Here is a 19925-nt window from a genome sequence, read left to right on the forward strand (position 1 = left end):
CTACAATTTTGAGTCTGTGTGAAATAGAGATATCTAGAGTGAGTCCATAGGCATGAGCATAGGCTGGTTGAGCTTCGATGTTAGGTAGTCAGTGTAACATCTCGATTTTCAACCTATGAGAAATGGCTTTGAATATGATGTGCTAGTGGCAAGGATAGGTCATGGATCATTCCAAGAATCGGCCATATACTGATCATGAATCGATCAAGAGAACGGTCATGGACCAATCTTATGACCACATTAACGGATCCGAGTAGTTCGGTCAATGGACGACTGTCCAACCAAAATGATTGATTGAGGAATGGTCAAGTCCACCATAGATCAATCGACAATCATGGATCGATTCCACACAGTCATGTTCCAGTTGCAGGTGATTCCACTCGACCATGTACCAATTGTGGAAGACCATGATTCGACTCGGTATGACCGTGTATTAGATATGGATTTGATCGATCTCAAATGGCCACATAAAAATCGAGAGTTGGCCTAAATGAGGCCTGAGGCTCATCTAGGATCCAATCCGTTTAGCTTGAGCCGATCTAAAGGATGATCATTGAGTTCATGCCCTAGGCCATCGATCTAGTCAAGAAGGTAAACTCTGCCTACGACAACCACACCATGGGTGACTTTGCCACAAACTTTGGGTGTGTCGGAATGGTCTTTAAGGGATGTATACAAAAAAGCCCTTGCTTGGTTTTGATTGTACTTCCAATGACCTATTTCTCATGTTTGTCATATACTTTGGAAATAGATAAAGGAGAACATTCTAGAACACCTTAGGTCTTTCATGAAGGAGATGACTCATCACCTTAGGTAGGCATTTCTACATTTGATAATGATTACCAAAGATTTACCTTAGAAAGAAGCAAATGACTCAAAGGTTAAGTAGACTAATTAGTAGAGAAGTTGGTAGAATATTCTAAAAGGCCAAAACTCAGAAAGCAAGTTCTTTAATTTAGGCATATGCTAAATATCCAATCCTCATGATTAACCAAATCTAGGCATTTAATGAGAATGGTAAGTCATTGGCTTAGGTGTCCATGGAAAATATGGTTGTCATTACCATAATATTCTCCTTGGAAAACAAGTAGACTAAGTCATGATGGCATAGAATAGGTGATCCAATAAGAAGATGACAAGTGTTCTCCTAAGACTCTTGGCGTGCCACCATGCAAACTAGGCTTGCCACCTCGACTTTATAACCATGCCACCCCAAGAAAAGTGATTAAGCCATTTGGATAAGTAATGATGGGGTTGGTATCTATAAATAGAATAAGCCTCTCATTCATTTCCATCATTGGAAACCTTTTGCCATTATAACACCATCATCTCCTTTCTTTTCTTTCTCTCGACCTTGCATAGCCGCCCCTTGTCAAGCTACTCTCTCTAGGATTCTTGAGGTTTACCCAGATAAGTAAGATCCATATTTCTCCTCTAAGGCGGTAGTCTCCATTGTCGAGTCTAGTTAGGTGCTCACCCATTAAGCGGTAGGTAGGATGTTGGATCCTTTATATGGTTTTGCTCATGATTATCTTTGAATATGTACTTGAGTCATTTATGTGCAGAATGAAGCCAAGGTTCGTTCGGGTTGAGTTCAACACGAGACAAGATTGCCCAAGGCCATGACACAAGGTTGCACAAGTCCACAAGGCCTTGGATCGGCATTAAAGTGTGCCGATTCCAAGCTTCGTTCGATGTAGGGATATTCCAAGGCTACGAGGTCTTCAAATGGCATTGTGGTGTGCCGATTCCAAGTCTTGATTGACACGGGAATCACTCAAGCCCATGAGGTCTTGGTGAAGTATGAAAGTGTGCCGATTCTAAGTCTCAATCGATGCGAGGACTTTGCACTTGGTGATTGAATCAAGTCACGAACCAATGGTCATTCACGGCATGATGCCGGGTCGAGGCCAAGATTCGTTGAGCTTAGGATCTTCACTAAAGCGAGATGTACCCAAGCTTCAAGGTCCCGAATCGGCATTGACGCATGCTGTTTCCGAGTCTTGTCCAGTGTGAGGATCGGCATTAAGTGATAGGTTCAAGTCACGGATCAAGGTTTGTTCCTGGCATGTTTATCAATGAAGTGCGAGAACTCATGGCACACACGAATGGATAAGCCCACCTTCGAGCCATATATGTGTCGACTAAGAGAAAAGATAAGAACTGGCTTAATGATGCATAAATGTATGCACTTAAAGAGGAAAAAACACCTGTCACCACATAGCGTTGGTGGCGATGCCTCATTCGTTGAATGTCGTGTCTTGGTTGAGTTTGTATGCTTGAGTTTGAGCCTTTATGCCTAGGGTAAGCTAGTTCTGAGATGCTCTAATTGAGCTAGGATGCCTAAGTTGAGCCCGGATGTCTTGATAAGCTAGCACCATGATGTCTCAATTGAGCCGGGATGCTCTGCTTGAGCTAGGAAGCCCAACAAGAAGCTAGAAACCTCGGTCGAGCTGAGAGAGCCTGGTCAAGCCAAGACGACGGTAAATGAATTTGCATGTGTGCCAATTATGCACAAGTATGATATGTTGATATGTTTATTGATAAGTCAAAGGTAAGTATGCATTTAAGCATGTTGTAATGGACATTTGCATGTACTCGAGGGTAGCAATAAGTTTGCTATTGATCTGTCATCGACATTGTTTGCGAATGTTATACTTGCTAAACTTTAATAATGAGATGCTTGTAGTAGAGATATATGAATTTTACTTACTGAATTCCCAAGACTCACTTCCTCATCTTTTAGTTTTGTAAGCATGGAAGTCTCAGGTCCGTTTTGAGAGCTGCAATCACGCTAGAGGAGATAGAAATTTCCCCTAGCCTATATGAAAGCTTGTAATGTGATGTAAAAGGTAAAGAGGGCCTATAGAAAAAGAGCTTTTAAAAGTACTATTATCCTAGTCTTCCAATTGTTATTTGTTTGGAGAGTTGTTTATTCACGTTTTTGCATGTGTATGATAATAAGATAAAAAAGAATTTGGGACGGCAACGAGCCTGCGACCTCGCGAGAATAATATCGGCCGCTCAAGACCCTAGAGATAGAGTTTGGGTTGTTACAGTCAAGACTGCGGCTTGCGGCATTGGGTCACGTCGGCAAAGGCAAGTAAGGGCAATGGCACTTGGGGCAACAACAGTAGCGGTCAACATCAAAACAGCAATGGCGGGCAGTAGGTTGCAAATGAGCAAAGACAATTTGAGTGAAGACACCCTTGGTAGCAACGCATGCTTGAGAAGAAAGCTTCTCTCCCCTTCCCTTTTGTCTTTTTGTGTAAAAGGTATTCTTCTTCTTTTGACAATATGTGAGGGAGAGGACAAACCTTGTATGAAACCCCTTTTTTCGCCCTCCCTTAGGCCTATCGATAAGACTCACTATTGAGATCTTCTATTGTTATCCCCGAGTCGTTGTCATGGATCCTATGAGTGAAGAATCAACTAAGAGAAAATATTGGCTACAACTCTTATTCCACCGTGTCATCATACTAGTCCACTCATCGCGTGACACGTGTCGCGCGGGCCCCACCATGCACAGCCGTCTGACACACCCTCTCTCCTCTCGTCTCTCTCTTCCCATTGCTCTTCTTTTCTTCTTCCCTCTGCTCGCACTTTCCTCATTTTTTCTTTCTCCTCCGCCTACCTCATGGTCCTTCTTTGACCTCAGCCCTACCTCCAGCACGTCACCTCGTCTATACCTCCGCCCGCATGTTCCTTCTTCTTCTTCCCTCTGTCATGTCTCTCTCCTCGGTTTGAATCTGAACTTTGCATGCCAAATCTATCTCCCTCCCTCTTCCGAACAAAAGCGAGGAGACAAAAGCATAGCCCAAAAGAGTAAAATCAATCAAAGAACAATCTTTGAAGGAGAGAGAGGGAGGGAGATGGGAGTCGGGGTTGGTGAGGAAGACGGGGGTCTCAATACGGAGGAGAGGAGAAACGTGCACAAGAGAATGGACTTGATTTTGCGGAGGAGGAAGATGATGACGGTGCCGACATTGGGTCCCGTCGTCAACGAGAAATCAAGAGTTCCGATACCCAGATGTGGTGGTGGACAAACTCTGTTGTTGTCCCCGCGAGGCAAGTGGAAGAGAGAGAGAATGAGGAAAGCGTGAGCAAAGGGAAGAGGAAGAAGAAATGAAGGAAAGAAGAGCAGTGGGAAGAGAGAGATGAGAGGAGAGAGGGTGTGTCAAAGGGCTGTGCATGGTGGGGCCTGCGCAACACGTGTCGCGCGATGAGTGGACTAGTATGATGACACGGTGGAATAAGAGCTGCAGCCAATATTTTCTCATCAACTAACTACAAATCGAGCCCCATGTCTTGAAAACCGAGCCCAACTTCCTAATTTAATTTTTAGATAGGTGTGACTAGGCCAGTTCAATCGTAAGCCCAAGAACTCTTTTTAAGAGAAGGAGCCCCATAAAAGGAGCAAGCAGTCTTCGCAGACAAAAGCCCAGTTCAAGAAGGAGAGGAGAATTCCTCCCCTCTCTCTCTCTCTCTCTCTAGTTTACACAGAGATACAAGAAGAAGCAAACTGAGGGGGTTCATATTTGTTAGTTGATAAAGACTTGGAGAAGTAAAATTTTTCTTATTCAAAGTTCAAGAGATGACTTAAATGTTAATTATTAGTATCTCTAAAAGCCTTCACCCTCCAAATTTTCCTACTTCTATTTGATTCCAAAATTATTCAATCCGAATCTATCTCTTGGAGATCAATTAATAGACTTGAATTAGATCAAATTTATCAACAAGGGATTAAGTGCAATTTTCTAACTTGCCACGCTGATTATCTCTTAAGAAATTCCTTCAATCACACGTATGATGGTATGTGGTACCACCGTGCTCGAGAAATGATATTTTAGTTTAGAGGATGGACTAAACCCTAATTTTTTATGCGATTAATGACTAAAGATGATAGTTAAAATTTAGGTGTCAACACTAGGCATGTCTTTCGGATTGACGGATAAGGATTCATATATTTAAAAAGATTGACATAAATTATTAGCATATGCTTAAATCTCTAGTTGTAGTAATGAAGTCCTGCGATGCTTTTTTTTTTTCTTTCATATAGTCAATTTGCGTTGTGGGTTTCTCGTAACAGTCATTCTATCGTTAGGGCAAATTCTCTTCTAATCTTCATTGGGGTGAAGAAGCTCAAAGGAGAAAGCTAAACGATCTACATATGTTCGAACTGAAATCATTGACATAGCTTCCTTTAATTTTTAAAGGATCATCAAAATCCATAACATTGAATGACTTGTATTCATTAGACTTTGAAATTGTGTGTTCAGTCTCTTAAGTTACCATTGGGCCAGACTCTTTATATCAGCATTCGTCTTACTTCAAATGAAAATTAAAGTCATCGGCTTTTGGCTGACCTGCTTTTTGTTCAAATGATTTGGTCAGGAATCAAGATTTGAGGCTTCCATCGATCACCAAGGGCCAGTTGCTGTGGAGTTTTGTGCGGAACAAAATGTGAATCGCTGGGGATGGAAGCAAGAAGAAAAGTATGCATCACTGGCTAGAGTTACCTTTTTCTCTATGTTAATACTCTTAAACTTCATAGACTATACTGGCCGAGTCATTTAATAGTTAATATGTTTGGCTCAGCTAGACTATAACCATTCTGATTAGGCCCAAAAACAATTAAAGATTGCTCTTTTAACTCCACATTGCTTCTCAACGTATTAACTGGGGGATGAGTGAATTTAAAGAACTTGAGAACCGCCCCTTTTGTGACTTGGAAGTGTCCTTTTTCTCTTATATTTGTTTGTTCATCTTAGTCGCATTCTACGAAATTGGTGTTTTGTTTTTTAGTTCTACTGAGGAACAACTTACGACAATGCTCAAGTAGTGTGGCACTGGGAAACTTTTAAATATTATCTTTCTATTCATCAAGCATGCATCAGTTTGGCTAAATAATGGATTGGAGAAAGAGACTTAAGATTGAAGTTCTTGCTGGTGTTCCCGAATGTCCATCTCTTTTTGCTTATTGACCATGTTTTTAACAAATTTCTCCAGGACATTTAGAAACAGTCGCCTTTGATGTGTTCAAAGTGGAGTGATCTATAGCCGTTGCATCACCTTTCATCTTCCATTTCCACTAATAAGGTGATTTATATGGCCCTGCATGGAAACGTTCCAAAAAAATGTTTCTGGAACACTTTTGTACTTTTTTGTTCCTGGGAACAAAAAGGAACAGTAAACGCGTTCGGTTGCGTTTCTGTTCTTTTTTTGTTTTTTTGTTCCCGGAACAAAATTGGAGCAAAAAAAAGAAACACAAAAAAGTTGCTTCTGGAGAAAAGAAACACTTCTTCAAAGCCAAAAAGAAACGCTTCTCTTCTTCTCTCTCTTCTCTTTTCTTCTTCTTTTTCTTCTTCTTTTTTCTTCTTTTTCTTTGGCCGGTCGCCGGCCTCTTTCTCCGCCATGGCCGGCGACCGGCCATCGAGGGCCAGCGACGCCGTCGAGGGTCGACGACCTCACCGGAGCGTTGCCGGCCCCCGGCGAGGCCGAGCCTCGCTCGCGTCGGCGAGGCTCGAGCTCGACCCGGCTAGGCGAGGCTTAGCCTCGCTCGAGGGGAGATCTTCGGCTAGGGTTCCCGAGGGGCTCCAGAGGATGGTGCGACGGCGGCGCGGCACTAGAGGCGGGATCGACACGGGGCGACGCGGGCAAAGACGGCGGACGGCGTTGTGAATGGCGTGGTGAGATCGGGACGGCGTCAAGCCGCGGGCTTCGGGCGTAGGTGCTCGGCCCGACGGCAGGGCGGCGAGGCTCGGGCTTGCCCGCGTCGGCGACGCCGAGCCTCGCCTTGGCTGGGCGAGCTCGGGCTCGCCCGAGATCCGATCCGAGGCCGAGCCTCGCCATGCCCAACCACGGCGAGGCACGCGAGGCGAGGCCGCCGGCCGAAAGAAGAAAGAAATAAAAAGAAAGGAAAATAATGGAAAATAAAATAAAAAATTAAAAAATTAAAAGAAACAAAAAAAAGAATAAAATTTACCAAACGTGTTTCTATTCATTTTTTATTTCCGGAACAAACGTTACCAAACGCGTTCTTTTGTTCAAAACCATTTCTCGGAATAGAAACACTTTTTTTTTTTTATTTCTCGTTTCCTGGGAATAGAAAAGGAACAAACGTTTCCATGCAGATCTTTCCTTTTCCTATTTCCTTATACAAGATTTGTGTTGAAGGATGTTACTTAATTCTTTTCTTCTTTCTCAGCTCTTATCTAATTGTACCCTTGCAATGCCGGGAGATATCACTGTATTGGCAATGCCATGCTAACATATCATAAGTCCAAGCCATTCACATGGATGGTCTAAAGAAGATAAGGCCTGCAATGGTGCTTTTGGAAGATTTTGGGTAGGGCAAATCAAGAATGAAGAAATAAGCTTAGAATGGGGAGGGAGAGAGACCAAGAATGAAGAGAGAAACTTAGAATGGGGAGGGAGAGAGACCAAGAATGAAGAGAGAAACTTAGAATGGAGAGAGAGAGAGAGAGAGAGAGAGAGAGAGAGAGAGAGAGAGAGAGAGAGAGAGAGAGAGAGTTATTAGATTAAGAACCCTCCTTCCAAATATCAACCAAATCAATAGAATCCTTTTGTTCACTTGGTGATGTCATCGACTACTTGTATCTTCATTGAGCGAGCAGGGGGCGCATTTAAAAAATTGAACATGTCCTCATAGAAGAGGGTACAAATCAACAATATCGACCGTGTTCAATTTCAAACTAAAACACAATTGGAAATCGCAATTTGGAATGAGTGGGAAGGCCTCTCTTTCCACGTTATCTAAGAGAAGCAATAACATAGAGAACACAAGTAATTATGGCATACACAAGGATGTTCCCCGAGATTTAGGATCTTGCAATTTGGTTTTGCTGAGATTTGGATCACCAAGGTAGTGCGACCCTCAGCGTTGCCTCGCCATGGTCACTAGAGAACTTGTGGGCTTCACCTAGAAGATGTCTATGTCGTGCAATCTTCAACTTCACTGTGTAAGGATTACATGAGTTCACGCGACCTGATTCTTAGAACCCTCCATCTTGCCTCCTTTAGATCACTCAAGATCACGTGACCTCAGTGTCACATGACTTGTTCTCTTCATCGGCTTCGATTATCTCCACTAGGTTTGCTGGCTCGATCCTCTCCATCCTTCAGTATTGATGCCCTTTGTTTTTTCCTCCTTTTTTACTTCAAAGTTGCTTTATAAAAAAGTAAACCCTAAATGAATTGACCAAACAATATTTATTTTGAGCAAATATACCTTGAGTCAATGATATTAGAGAAAATAACTTTGCTTCTCCCAAAATCTTTCCTCTATTTGGCTAAAAATTCTATAAAAAGAACAATATTTTTTATAAAATCCATTTTAAAGGGAAATGCCTAGGTTTTTTTTATCTGTTTGATGGTTAGGGAAAGTGACTTTCTTCTTACCATAATGGGAATTGTCTTCTCCCAATCTAAACTTATTATTTTCAATTCATGGAAAACGTTTTTCATAAATTGATTAGCTTTCTACCATCTAAACAATGGAAAGTTTAAAAATAATTTTCTAGACAATTTTCCTTCAAACAAATAGACCCTAAGTTTGCAAGTGACTACTTGTGCACATATGGAGCCACATAAAAGATTGCTCTTTTTCAACATCTAGAATAATATAGGACGAATAAAGAAATCATAGGGATTGCCCGGTAAGGATATTGATTCACCATCAGTACTATGTTTCGTAAATCGGACAAAAGTCGGTATAAGATAAAACGACGTTATCCTATATTTGATCCCTAGGATAAAGTCGAATATAAAAGAGATATAACTTGGATAAAAAGATCCCATGAGGAGATGGAATGAAAATGGATAGCTATTTTTTTTCTTGAATAAGAAATTCTTAAATTAATAAAGTTAAAATAATAAGGTAAATAATTTTTTTTTGAATTCTAGTATAAAAAGATAATTCAAAATAACAAAACAATAACAGTAATTTACGTTTCTATTTATCTCTATTTATATTTATATATATTTGAATTAATTTTTTATTTTATAACATATATTACATTCTAGATATATTAGTATAATTTATTATTTAATAAATTTGTTTATTAAGGAATGATGGAAGGGAATAAAATATAAATATAAATAAAGTAAATTAAAAAATGATTAAATAAATAAAAATGAATTAGAATAACTTAATTTAAATGAACAAATTCAAACTTGAATTTTCTTTTAATTCTCCAAGAATGAGTGGCAATGAGATTTCCAAAAAAGAAAAAAACCTATTCTCACACCAAAGCTCAACGAAAATTCTCTATAATTCTTTGATTCATGTTGAAAGTCCAAGAAGCAACAAGAGAGTTGAAGCTCCCTCTCCTTCATAGCTCTGTGGTTCACTTTGAAGTTTCACAAAAGTATCGTAACAGTCGAAATATTGTACTTTTTGGAACCACGGAGGTGAAGAATGATCATGTTTTCTCTCTTATTAGATTTGTTATTCCTTAGTCGATTTGCTTTGTCAATATCGCTCGTGCTCATTTATATTTCTGTCCATAATTAGACCTATAGTTCTGAAATGTTTCAATGAGCTTATTTGTCAGTTAAGATCTAGATTGTACAATAATGTTGGATTAATTGATGAAAGTTTTCTTCATTTTGTACATTTCTGGTTTTTTTTAGTAATGGATTAAGAGAAATCCTTACCATCTCCAATGGTACATTTTCACATTGATTTATACTAATATGATGTCATAGTATTGTGCTTCATCTAGCGAAATCCCGAATGTCTTCTCCCATCAAATCTAGCCCTATCTCGATAAAAAAAATAAAAAAATAACCATACGCAACCCAAGTGGTTACTATTGAATGACATGATAAATACCCAGAAAAATGCAGGGGAATAGCGAAACCGAAAAAGTTAAAGCAGAAAAAGGGAACCAAATTTTATGCACTTGTTAAGCGTGCTGAAAAAGGAAAATGCTTTTGTCCAGAATGAATAGACAAAAAGAAGAAGAAGAAGAACCACCCGTGGTGGTAGCGTAGGTGGTTGGGCAAGGGAACTTTTCACCAGAGGTCCCGAGTTCGATTCACGGCGTCGTCATTACCCGTAAGACGGGCGTGGGTGGTGGTTTTCCCCAGGGCCTCCCCAAAGAAGATACGGTGGTTCCTGGTCAAAAAAAAAAAAAAAGAAAAAAAAGAAGAAGAAGAAGAAGAAGAAGAAGAAGAAGAAGAAGAAGTCATATTCCTTTCATTTGTTCAGAACTTTTGAGTCGCAAGTTGCGGACTTGCAGTAGAAAAAAATCACGCAGCCGCCCCTCCCCGCCCCGGTAAATGACCGTCGCCGCACTCCACCATATAAAAAGAAAAAAAAAAGACCGGAGAGAGAGACAGGGAGAGCTTCAAGGAAAGTGTCGGAACGGGGGGGTGGGGTCCCACTTCCTCTTTACCTTGTTTGACTCTGCTTCTGCATCACCACATGACTTGGGCAGTCTCTCTCTCTCTCTTTCCAATTCCGTAATATTTTGGCAGTACAAAAAAATCGAAAAGGAGAAGACATGGAAGGAAAGGAGAACAGGTCAAGCCCGAGCGGTCACTCTCCCACCCCCTCCGCACACTCGCCCTAAGACGCTTCCTCGAACTTTCTCTCCCTCTCTCTCTTTCTGTCTTTCTGCGCTTATAATTTGATCGCCATCGAAGTCAGCGTCACTTCGGAGTTTCGCCCTCGCTTCCTCCTCCTCCTCCTCCTCCGGCTCCCCCGCCACCGCCGCCGCCGATCGCGTCCCGCTCTTGGTTCCGGCGCTCGAGGTCAGTCCCGTCGACGGCGTGAATTCGTTCGTTCGTTCGTTCCTTCCTTCTTTTGGACGCCATTTCGAGCCTTAAAACCGTCTTCTTCCGCGAACGGTTACTTTCTATTCCTAAAACTTCCGATTTAGGCGGCGGCGGCTTTCTGGCTTTCTGAAGTGCCGTTTTTGCCGTGTTTCTCTGGTGTTTAGTGTTCTCGAGTGGAATTTGGGGAGGGACGCCGTTTGTTTCCGGGGATTGCTTTGGTTCTCGATCAGCAAGGGGACGTTATTGCTGATTCTCGTGTGAATATATACGAGGATGTCGGAGGCATTTATGATGCTGAATTTGTGTGAAGATGATGGAGCAATTGAATTTTACCCCATGCTTTTATTTTATGGTGTGTGTAGCTTTTGTATATGGAATTGGAGGGTGCTGTCTCTGGCCGTGGGTAATTAACTGATTAAAGGAACTGATTCTCCTCTGGAGTTGCTGTAAATTATGGGAAATTATTCCAGATTTCAGTTTTCTGTGTCTGGAAATTGTGATATGCGACTAGTTCGACCTTTGTGTTTTCCTTATCGTGAGTGTGATTCACTGCGAGCATAATTAGTTGACGGGGTAAATTCTTGTGTTCACAGCTAGAGCCAGTGTTCAGTTCATGGAGAGGATCTTGGACTTTGACGGTGTATTGCTCTGGATTTCTTGTTTGTGATGGGGTATTGCTGTAGCTATAAATAGAAATGGATTATCAGCCGGAGAAATTCGTAAGGTATCTCATCCGAATTCTCAAAAGCAGTTTTTTCCTTCTGCTTTGCTTTCTTTCTTATCGGTTGTGGTAGCTGTTGAATTTGTTATATCTTAGGTACGAGATAAATTGACCTGTACTGTGTTGAACGCAGAAGCAAGTTCACTTAATGTGAACCGGGATATTTGATGAGCTATTCTGATTATGTGTCTCTGGAAGTCTTTAGCATTGAAGTTTGGAATTTTACTGCTCAAACATAATGTTGCTTAGGCTTCGATAGGACAAGATGTTACCATATCTTCTGCCATTGTTATATGGTTTTTGGCATTTTTCAGGTTTCAGCCCCTTGGTTCTGATAAAGCTAATGAAGGGAGGTACGGTGGAAATATAGGATTACGGACAGGGAAATTTAGGAATGTCCTAAGTTCAACCTCAGAGAAGTTTCAGCGAGGTTACGAATTTGGTTCTGGACGTATAAAAGATATTAGAAAATCATGGAAATCATGTTCTTTCACTACCATGCTGGCGAAGGTTTTGCGATCCGAAAAGAGAGTTCTTGATCCACAAGGTCCATTTCTTCAGAAATGGAATAAGATATTTGTACTTTCGTGCATTCTCGCTGTGTCATTGGACCCTCTTTTCTACTATGTTCCTATCATTGATGATGACCAGAAGTGCCTTTCCTTTGATAGAAAGATGGAGATTACAGCCACTGTGTTGCGTTCCTTCACAGATATCTTTTACATCCTGCATATCATCTTTCAATTCAGCACAGGCTTCATTGCACCAGATTCTCGAGTGTTCGGAAGAGGTGTTTTAGTCGAAGATACATTGGCTATAGCAAAGAAGTACATAGTTTCGTACTTTCTAATTGACATTCTCGCGGTCCTTCCGCTTCCACAGGTGATGGAACATTTTCAATGACCTTTCTCGGGAAATATATCTCTTATCATTTTGTGTCTATATTAACTAACACAAATTTTATGCTGGGTGTTGTCATTTTTGTGTATTATTTAGGTCGTGATTTGGATTGTCATACCAAAATTGAGTGGTTGGAGATCTTTGAATACGAAGAACTTATTGAAATTCGTAGTATTCTTTCAATACATCCCAAGGGTTATTCGCATATACCCATTGTACAAAGAAGTAACAAGGAGTTCGGGCATCCTCACCGAGACTGCATGGGCTGGAGCTGCCTTTAATCTTATCCTGTATATGCTTGCTAGTCATGTAAGTTCTGTTACTCTTTTGCCAATTTGTAGATGCCTCATTTCTTGCTATCAATATCTTCCTGTCTATCTTTCATTCATAGAAACATGTTGCTTTCATACTCTTTATATTTCCTTTTTGTTTTTCTAAATTGAAGAAGCCATCGTAGAGAAATTATTTTTCTCTTGCAATTTCTTGTTAAGCTTACACTTATCTCTGGTTACTATAGGTTATGGGTGCCTTTTGGTACTTATTCTCAATAGAACGAGAGACCACATGCTGGAAGCAAGCATGTGATCAAAATGGATGCAACCGTGCTTCTCTGTATTGTCAGGACAGCCCACATATAGTCTACAAATTCCTCAATACTTCTTGCCCTATACAGACTCCAAATACTACTCTATTTGATTTTGGGATATTCCTGAATGCCCTTGATGCTGGTGTTGTGCAGTCGACTGATTTTCCACAGAAGTTCTTTTTTTGCTTTTGGTGGGGATTGCAGAATCTGAGGTACACATAAAAGTCTAAGCATTTTATGCTTGTTACAAGTGTTGTAATACTAAGGATTTATAAATCTTTTTGTTGCATGGATGAAGCAATTAAAGATTTAAAGTTTTCTGATGGCAGCTTGTGCTGTTCCAGTTGTTGTGTGAGTCAGTACAGTGGCAATGAGTGTTCCAGTATCGTAGTACACATGTTGTTATCTCCTAGTTGAAGGAGTCATAAAGGAGAATGGATAGTTAGTAAAGCTGTTGAGATCATTAATTCCTTAGCCGTCCTTATTCAGGACGATGATATATTATGCCTGTCTCAAACACAATTTCAATAGAGAAGGACGTTTCAGCTAGGTTGGGGGGATTTGTTGAGCTTGGCTTTGGTGTCGTGTATATAACTCTTTTCAGTCGGAGTAATAGATGGGATTCTATGGTTGATTACTTTGTAAATTAATTTGAACTTTACATGCTTTTCCTTGCAGTTCTCTTGGTCAAAACCTTAAGACAAGTACATATGTCTGGGAAATATGCTTTGCCGTTTTCATTGCCATCTCTGGCTTGGTGTTGTTTTCTCTTCTCATTGGAAATATGCAGGTTGGTTTCGCTTTTCTTTTTTTTTTCTTTTTTTTTTTAAAGACTTATGGTTATGTGTTTCTGTGTGAAATGGGCCACTGTAAAGTCACGTTGAGTATATCTTACTCCTTGTCTGAAGGAGTGTCCTCCTCATAAGCTTTCAACTCTGGGTTATCACGCTGCCTCCTTCCAATTCCCTGTCACTCAGTTTGTGGATTCTGATCTGGTATCATATGGACTGTACCATTTGAATGTTTAGTGAAGCTAGTCTGGGTTATGAATGTCTAGGAAAAGTTCTGGTTTGTATTGGTCGGTTGTGTCTTTATTGAAGCTAATCTGGGCTATGAATGAATGCCTCGGAAAAGTTCTGGTTTGTATTAGTTGGTTGTGTCTTATTTCTAATGAGTTCGTTGTCTGAAGTCTGTACTAATGGGCGAGATCTTTTCTATGAAACAGACATATTTGCAATCAACAACAACAAGATTGGAGGAGATGAGAGTGAAAAGAAGAGATGCGGAGCAGTGGATGTCCCACCGTCTGCTGCCTGAGAATTTGAAAGAAAGGATTAGGAGGTATGAACACTACAAATGGCAGGAAACCAGAGGTGTTGATGAAGAGAACCTACTATGCAATCTACCCAAGGATCTTAGAAGGGACATTAAACGCCATCTCTGTTTGGCTCTTCTCATGAGAGTGAGTTTATTTTTTTGAATTTGTTTTCATCTATCATAGTGCCTATTCATCTCTTCTATAATTTTTGTTTGATTTTTGAATTGTTAGCATAATCATTTGGCTAGGGTTTCATAATGGTTGCTAATATTTGAGAATTGTAATAAGTCGTCATGATAGTAGGATGAATATATGTTTTATGTTTAGATATAAATCCTTTGAATGGGGGAGAAAAGAGTAAGTGTCAATTGGTATTTCTTGTTATAATTGGTGCTTGACTAGATCGTGAAGACACTAATTGTCATTTTCTCCTCTTTTTTTTTTTTTTTTTCCCACACAATAAAGGTGCCAATTTTTGAGAAAATGGATGATCAACTGTTAGATGCAATGTGTGATCGTCTTAAGCCAGTTCTTTACACGGAGGATAGCTATATTGTTCGAGAAGGGGACCCAGTTGACGTGATGCTCTTCATCATGCGGGGCAGGCTATTGACCACGACCACCAATGGTGGGAGGACAGGATTTTTCAACTTGGAATATCTCAAAGCTGGCGACTTTTGCGGAGAAGAACTTCTCACATGGGCACTTGACCCACATTCCTCATCAAACTTCCCAATCTCGACCAGAACTGTCCAAGCCTTAGTAGAAGTGGAAGCTTTTGCCCTGGTCGCTGATGACCTTAAGCTTGTTGCATCTCAATTCCGGCGGCTTCACAGCAAGCAGCTACGACACACTTTCAGGTTTTATTCACAGCAGTGGAGGACATGGGCAGCTTGTTTTCTACAAGCAGCGTGGAGACGCTACACGAGAAAGAAGCTGGAGGAGTCTCTTCGGGAGGAGGAGAACAGGTTACAGGATGCTTTGGCAAAGGGTGGTGGGAGCTCACCAAGTTTAGGTGCCACCATCTATGCATCACGTTTTGCAGCAAATGCCCTACGTGCCTTACGAAGTAAAGGGTCGAGGAAGGCAAGGATACCGGAGAGAATACCTCCAATGCTACTTCAGAAGCCGGCAGAGCCTGACTTTACTGCTGAAGAGCAATAATCGGTCGGTAGTATTCAGTGATTTATGTGATTCTGTTGTATAAAAATGAAAATCTCATTGCATTAGAGCAATGTCACATCGCTTGCAATAGGTCTGTGTATATCATTTTGATATTTTAAATACGGTCACTGCTGCCGTTCTTTGTTATATGGAGTTAAGACAGGTGACTAGACCGAATTCTGTGTAATCAACGTTACTTCAGAGCCAAAAAAGAAAAAAAAGGTGAGAGTTTGCATTTTTTCACTGGATTTCTCCAGCTTAAATGTTGGACCACAGCTGGTCTCCTTGATGATGTTACCTTGTCCGGCTAACTCAATTATTGTGTCAGCCATTGTTCGCAGATTATGTAGTATTGAAAATCACCTTTTTTTCCTCTTTAGAGAAAACTAACTTGAATGCAAGCATTCATCCAACGGTGTTACAGAGACTATTTTGTTTTTTTTTTAAGCTGATTGATTGCTTTCATTCTTTTTTTCCCCAACCTCTTCTGGAGGGAACATGCAAAAAATAATAAGAAAAAAAGACCTTGGTACCCACTAATCCGGAGTTTAGGTCACATTCACCAATTTCTGCTATTTTCTAGTCAATAATGCAGCAATTGATGTTGAAGGGATGAAGACTTGAGAGTTCCCAGATATGCATTTCCACCATCGACTCAGCTGAGCAGGTGCATGCTCTTGTGCTTGCCAAAATCGTCGAGGTAATCTCGTCATCAAGCCGCATTTACACTTTCCTTCCACGGCTTGGTGATGGTTATGGACACGAGATGCTTCAGCGTAGACTTCATAAAGTGATTTTGTCGGTTTGTCTACAAAGCAAACAGAAACAACAAAAAGAAAAGGCTAGGAAGTAGAGTGTTTTTCACTATAGTTCTGTGAAGTTGATGCTTGCTGTGACGACACCTTGTACTATGTCCCATTCAACTGGAAAAAGATTGATTCCCTATGCTGCTCTGCAGAAGAAGTTACAGTAGCTTCGAGCTGTTATATTATCTCGGAATAGATAAAAAAAAAAATTGTGAAGGAACTACAGTATTTATGTCTTGTGATATTCTGTGTCGCCAATCAGCAAGAGAAAAAATGGTGGCGAAATGCTCAATACGGCTGTCATGTGGAAAGAACCTTATAACATTATGTAAATAACATGTTCTCTCTCTCTCCACGAGGTTTGATGTTTTTCTTAGTATCTCTTGAATTGAAGTCGACTTGATCTGGTAGAATAAGTCTGGACAATATTGATGTTACTAAAGGCCTACAGCGATGCTTTATCTTGTTAAACAAATCTCTAGCGATTGAAGTTTCGAGAGGCGTGACTCGGTAAAAGCAAGTTGGAAATTTCCACTGTCTCACTCAGCAAACAAAATGTACTTCACTTGGAGTGTAGTCTGTTTGGCCCAACTTGAGATGATCCACTATTTCTTACTTTAGGATAAGGCACATGTCAAGGTCTCCACTATAAGCCACAATTGCATTATTTGTAATTGTTCCATCCTGGGTTTCGATAGTGAAGTCAGCTCAAGCACTGCATAATTCAAAAACTGAAGCTGAACGAGGGAGGCTTATCTGCTTATGGGGCAAGTTGAACTTTCTGTGTTCTTGTGTTTCGGACTTGAGTCGACCAAATTATTAAGTTGGTTATCTGTTTCTGATAGACTTGCGGCTAGAGAAGAAAATGTTGGAGGTTTGTTTGTTAAAACAAACAGAGTGTTTTTCTTTGTTCCACATAAGAAAAGTGGGAGGAAGTGGCTAATTTAAAAGTGCGGGTTTTTCTTTATGTACTTAAAAGAATGATTGGGTGGGGCTAGATTCCATCATATCCGCGTGCGAGTGCGCGATTTTGGAGCATTGAGCACTTGGCGCGCCCTCGGTTTAATAAACACTTTGTTATATATTATTAATTTTTGTAAATTCAAAGGTTGTCTTTTATTTTGAGAATTTCGGAAATAAAATATATAAAATGAAAAAATTGAAATTCTATTTAAAAATAAAATTATTTTGAATTTTGTTTGTGTCTTTTCAAGATAACCTTTGGAAAATTACTTATTCGGTTTTAATTTTTCCCAAAATGTTACAATTGTTCGTTTTTCGACTTTTTCCGAAGAGTCGTATTTGTTTATTTGAACAATTTTCTAAATGACGTGTTTGTTCATTCTTTGGCAATTTTCACGAAAAGTTGCAAGACATTTCATATATATACTTGTCAATTTTGGAAGAAATAAGTAGTCATTTTCAAGTCTTCTTTCGAAAAGCGTAGCCAATTTTTCGATTGTTTCTTAGAGACCGGAGAAATACTTGAATTGCTTTATCAAGTATTCTTATCCGAGACTTTGTTGTATCCTAAAGGATTTTTGCCGGTGACCATTAGCAACGTTGTGGGGCAAATAAATCCTGAAAAAAAGTGATATCACGCCTCAAAGTCCGAGTTATTTTACTCGATCCGATTTCATTGTTCTACTCAATTCGAAGCCATATTTTTCAACAGAAAAATCTAGGGGTCCACGAATAATTCTGGAGCTGAATCACTGCACGTTCGAAGAAAATAATGATGGGAGATGAAATCCCGTATGCAGATCACGGTCGTGACTCGACATTATGCTATAACAAAGAAGCCACCTTCTCCTACATATTCTCTTTCAGAAGTACTTACTATAGGGCCTTATAAGAGAAATCCCGAATTCCTGTCCACAAAAATCATCATAAAATAACAAGTTATGCATATTGTTTGTCACGAAGTTTGCGATTCTTGTGATGTTGATGTGCATCAGTTTACCTTGTGAAAAGAAGGATTACGTTTCACCTGAATGATTGTAAGCCTTTAATCTTCTAAAGCGTAAGGCCTCTATGATATTTGATAACCTAACTCGGAAGAAAAAACCGTGGCCAATTCTAGGAAACTCGAACATGTTGGCAAAAAGGCATTTCTCATCTTTCCAGTATTATGGAGATGAACAAATGTAAAACGAGGGAACTATACGTAAAGGTCTTTTTTCCCCTCAGGATTCAGAGTTAGATACTCGAGAAGCATGTCGAGGAGCATCCTGATATTACTGTACTCGAATCTGCGATGATTGCAAAATAGAAGAAAAAAAAGAAAAAGAAGAACACGACAGGGACTCTCCATGGCATTGTGGCCATGTCCGTGGCCTTCGCTGCAGTCCTTATTAGAATGAAGAATATTATGTTAAGGCCAAAGGAGGCTTCTGTTAAGAGGAAGATATATAGGTTTTTTGTACCATCTCAGTCTCAGTGGATCCTTTCTCTTTCATATATTGGTGATCCAAGACGATTCAAAATGCCTCGAGTTGGGCAAAATCCTAAGGACCATAGCAACAGTCATGCACTCAGCTGTAGATCTTCTTCATACAGCATTTCTGCTGCTTTCACTCTGCACTGAAAACCCACCACCTGTATCTGATAGAATTGCCCAGCTAATCAGCCTTCTTGCAGATTTTTCTGCAGAAGCAAAAAAGCAAATGCCATAAGTTATTGTGTAAACTAATTTTACATGCTTTCTCATGTGCCTATGGGAGTCATCAATTAAATGATTTATCGTTTGTCTTATAGTGGAAGAATTATCCCATACCTCTGTCACCACAGATAAAAATGTCCCAACAGCTCAATTCTTAGCTGATATTTCAATTGCCTACTCGATACTATATTGATTTAGAAAATTCTGAAGGATTATGGTATCCAATGCTCATTCAAAAGAGACCCAATGAAAGTCATGCAGCTAGTATCGATGTTATGCTGTTTTAAAGGTCAAGTGATGATTTTAGTTGTCATTCTGTATAATAAGAGGCCTGAGATCCTTGCACCAATGGATACGCTGAAAGTAGTTGTGCTTTTCCAATTTGCTCCCATGTTCTTCGAATCATCCCCTCATATGTGAGAGCCGAAAAAACATCCGTTACTCTTATCAAATATGGATGGGCTCACGCTGTGCTAAATCTCATCCTTTACATGCTTGCTAGTCATGTAAGTCTTGCTACCCAGACGGTTCTCTGTAGATATTTAGAGCAATACGCCACATCTTGGCTCGTGTGGGCATCTTATGAGGGGTGTTGCAGTTAGATACACTTGCCTTGATACTTCCTTTCATTTTAGGAAGGAATGAACATGTTGAGAAACAGGTAATAGACCTATGTCCCCAAGGAGACATGAGAGGTCCTCCGTTCGTCAAGCAATGCAAATTTAATCAGAATCTTGTCAACCTCTTAGTTTAACATTTCTTTGTGGTGGCTTGCTTGTATTCTAGGTATTTGGAGCCGCTTTGGTACATGTTATCTGTTGAAAGAAACATGGTGTTGGACACATGCATGCAAAATCTGCGCAGATTGTGTTGTTGCATCTTTGTATAGTAAGCACTTCAGGAGATACGACATACCTGGAAGTACTTTCCCCTACTCAAGCAGAGACAGTGAATGCCACACTCTT

General features: G+C 40.2%; 1 protein-coding gene across 2 annotated transcripts; it reads left to right on the plus strand.

Annotated features, from left to right (window-relative positions):
* The first annotated feature begins 10539 nt into the window (after window positions 1–10539).
* On the plus strand, window positions 10540–15755 carry LOC104437953 (cyclic nucleotide-gated ion channel 1). 2 transcript variants are annotated; one of them, XM_010051028.3, is made up of 8 exons: window positions 10540–10875; window positions 11397–11527; window positions 11839–12406; window positions 12521–12733; window positions 12942–13222; window positions 13689–13800; window positions 14236–14472; window positions 14794–15755. In XM_010051028.3, exons 2-8 carry the CDS (start codon window positions 11499–11501, stop codon window positions 15490–15492), a joined length of 2139 nt encoding a protein of 712 aa, XP_010049330.1. In that variant the 5' UTR covers window positions 10540–10875; window positions 11397–11498; the 3' UTR covers window positions 15493–15755. The 2 variants fall into 2 exon arrangements, with proteins under 2 accessions (XP_010049330.1, XP_010049315.1); XM_010051013.3 differs by having other exon boundaries at window positions 10540–10779.
* The last annotated feature ends 4170 nt before the right edge of the window (window positions 15756–19925 follow it).

Source organism: Eucalyptus grandis, chromosome 1 (assembly GCF_016545825.1).
Source record: "Eucalyptus grandis isolate ANBG69807.140 chromosome 1, ASM1654582v1, whole genome shotgun sequence".
NCBI lineage: Eukaryota > Viridiplantae > Streptophyta > Magnoliopsida > Myrtales > Myrtaceae > Eucalyptus > Eucalyptus grandis.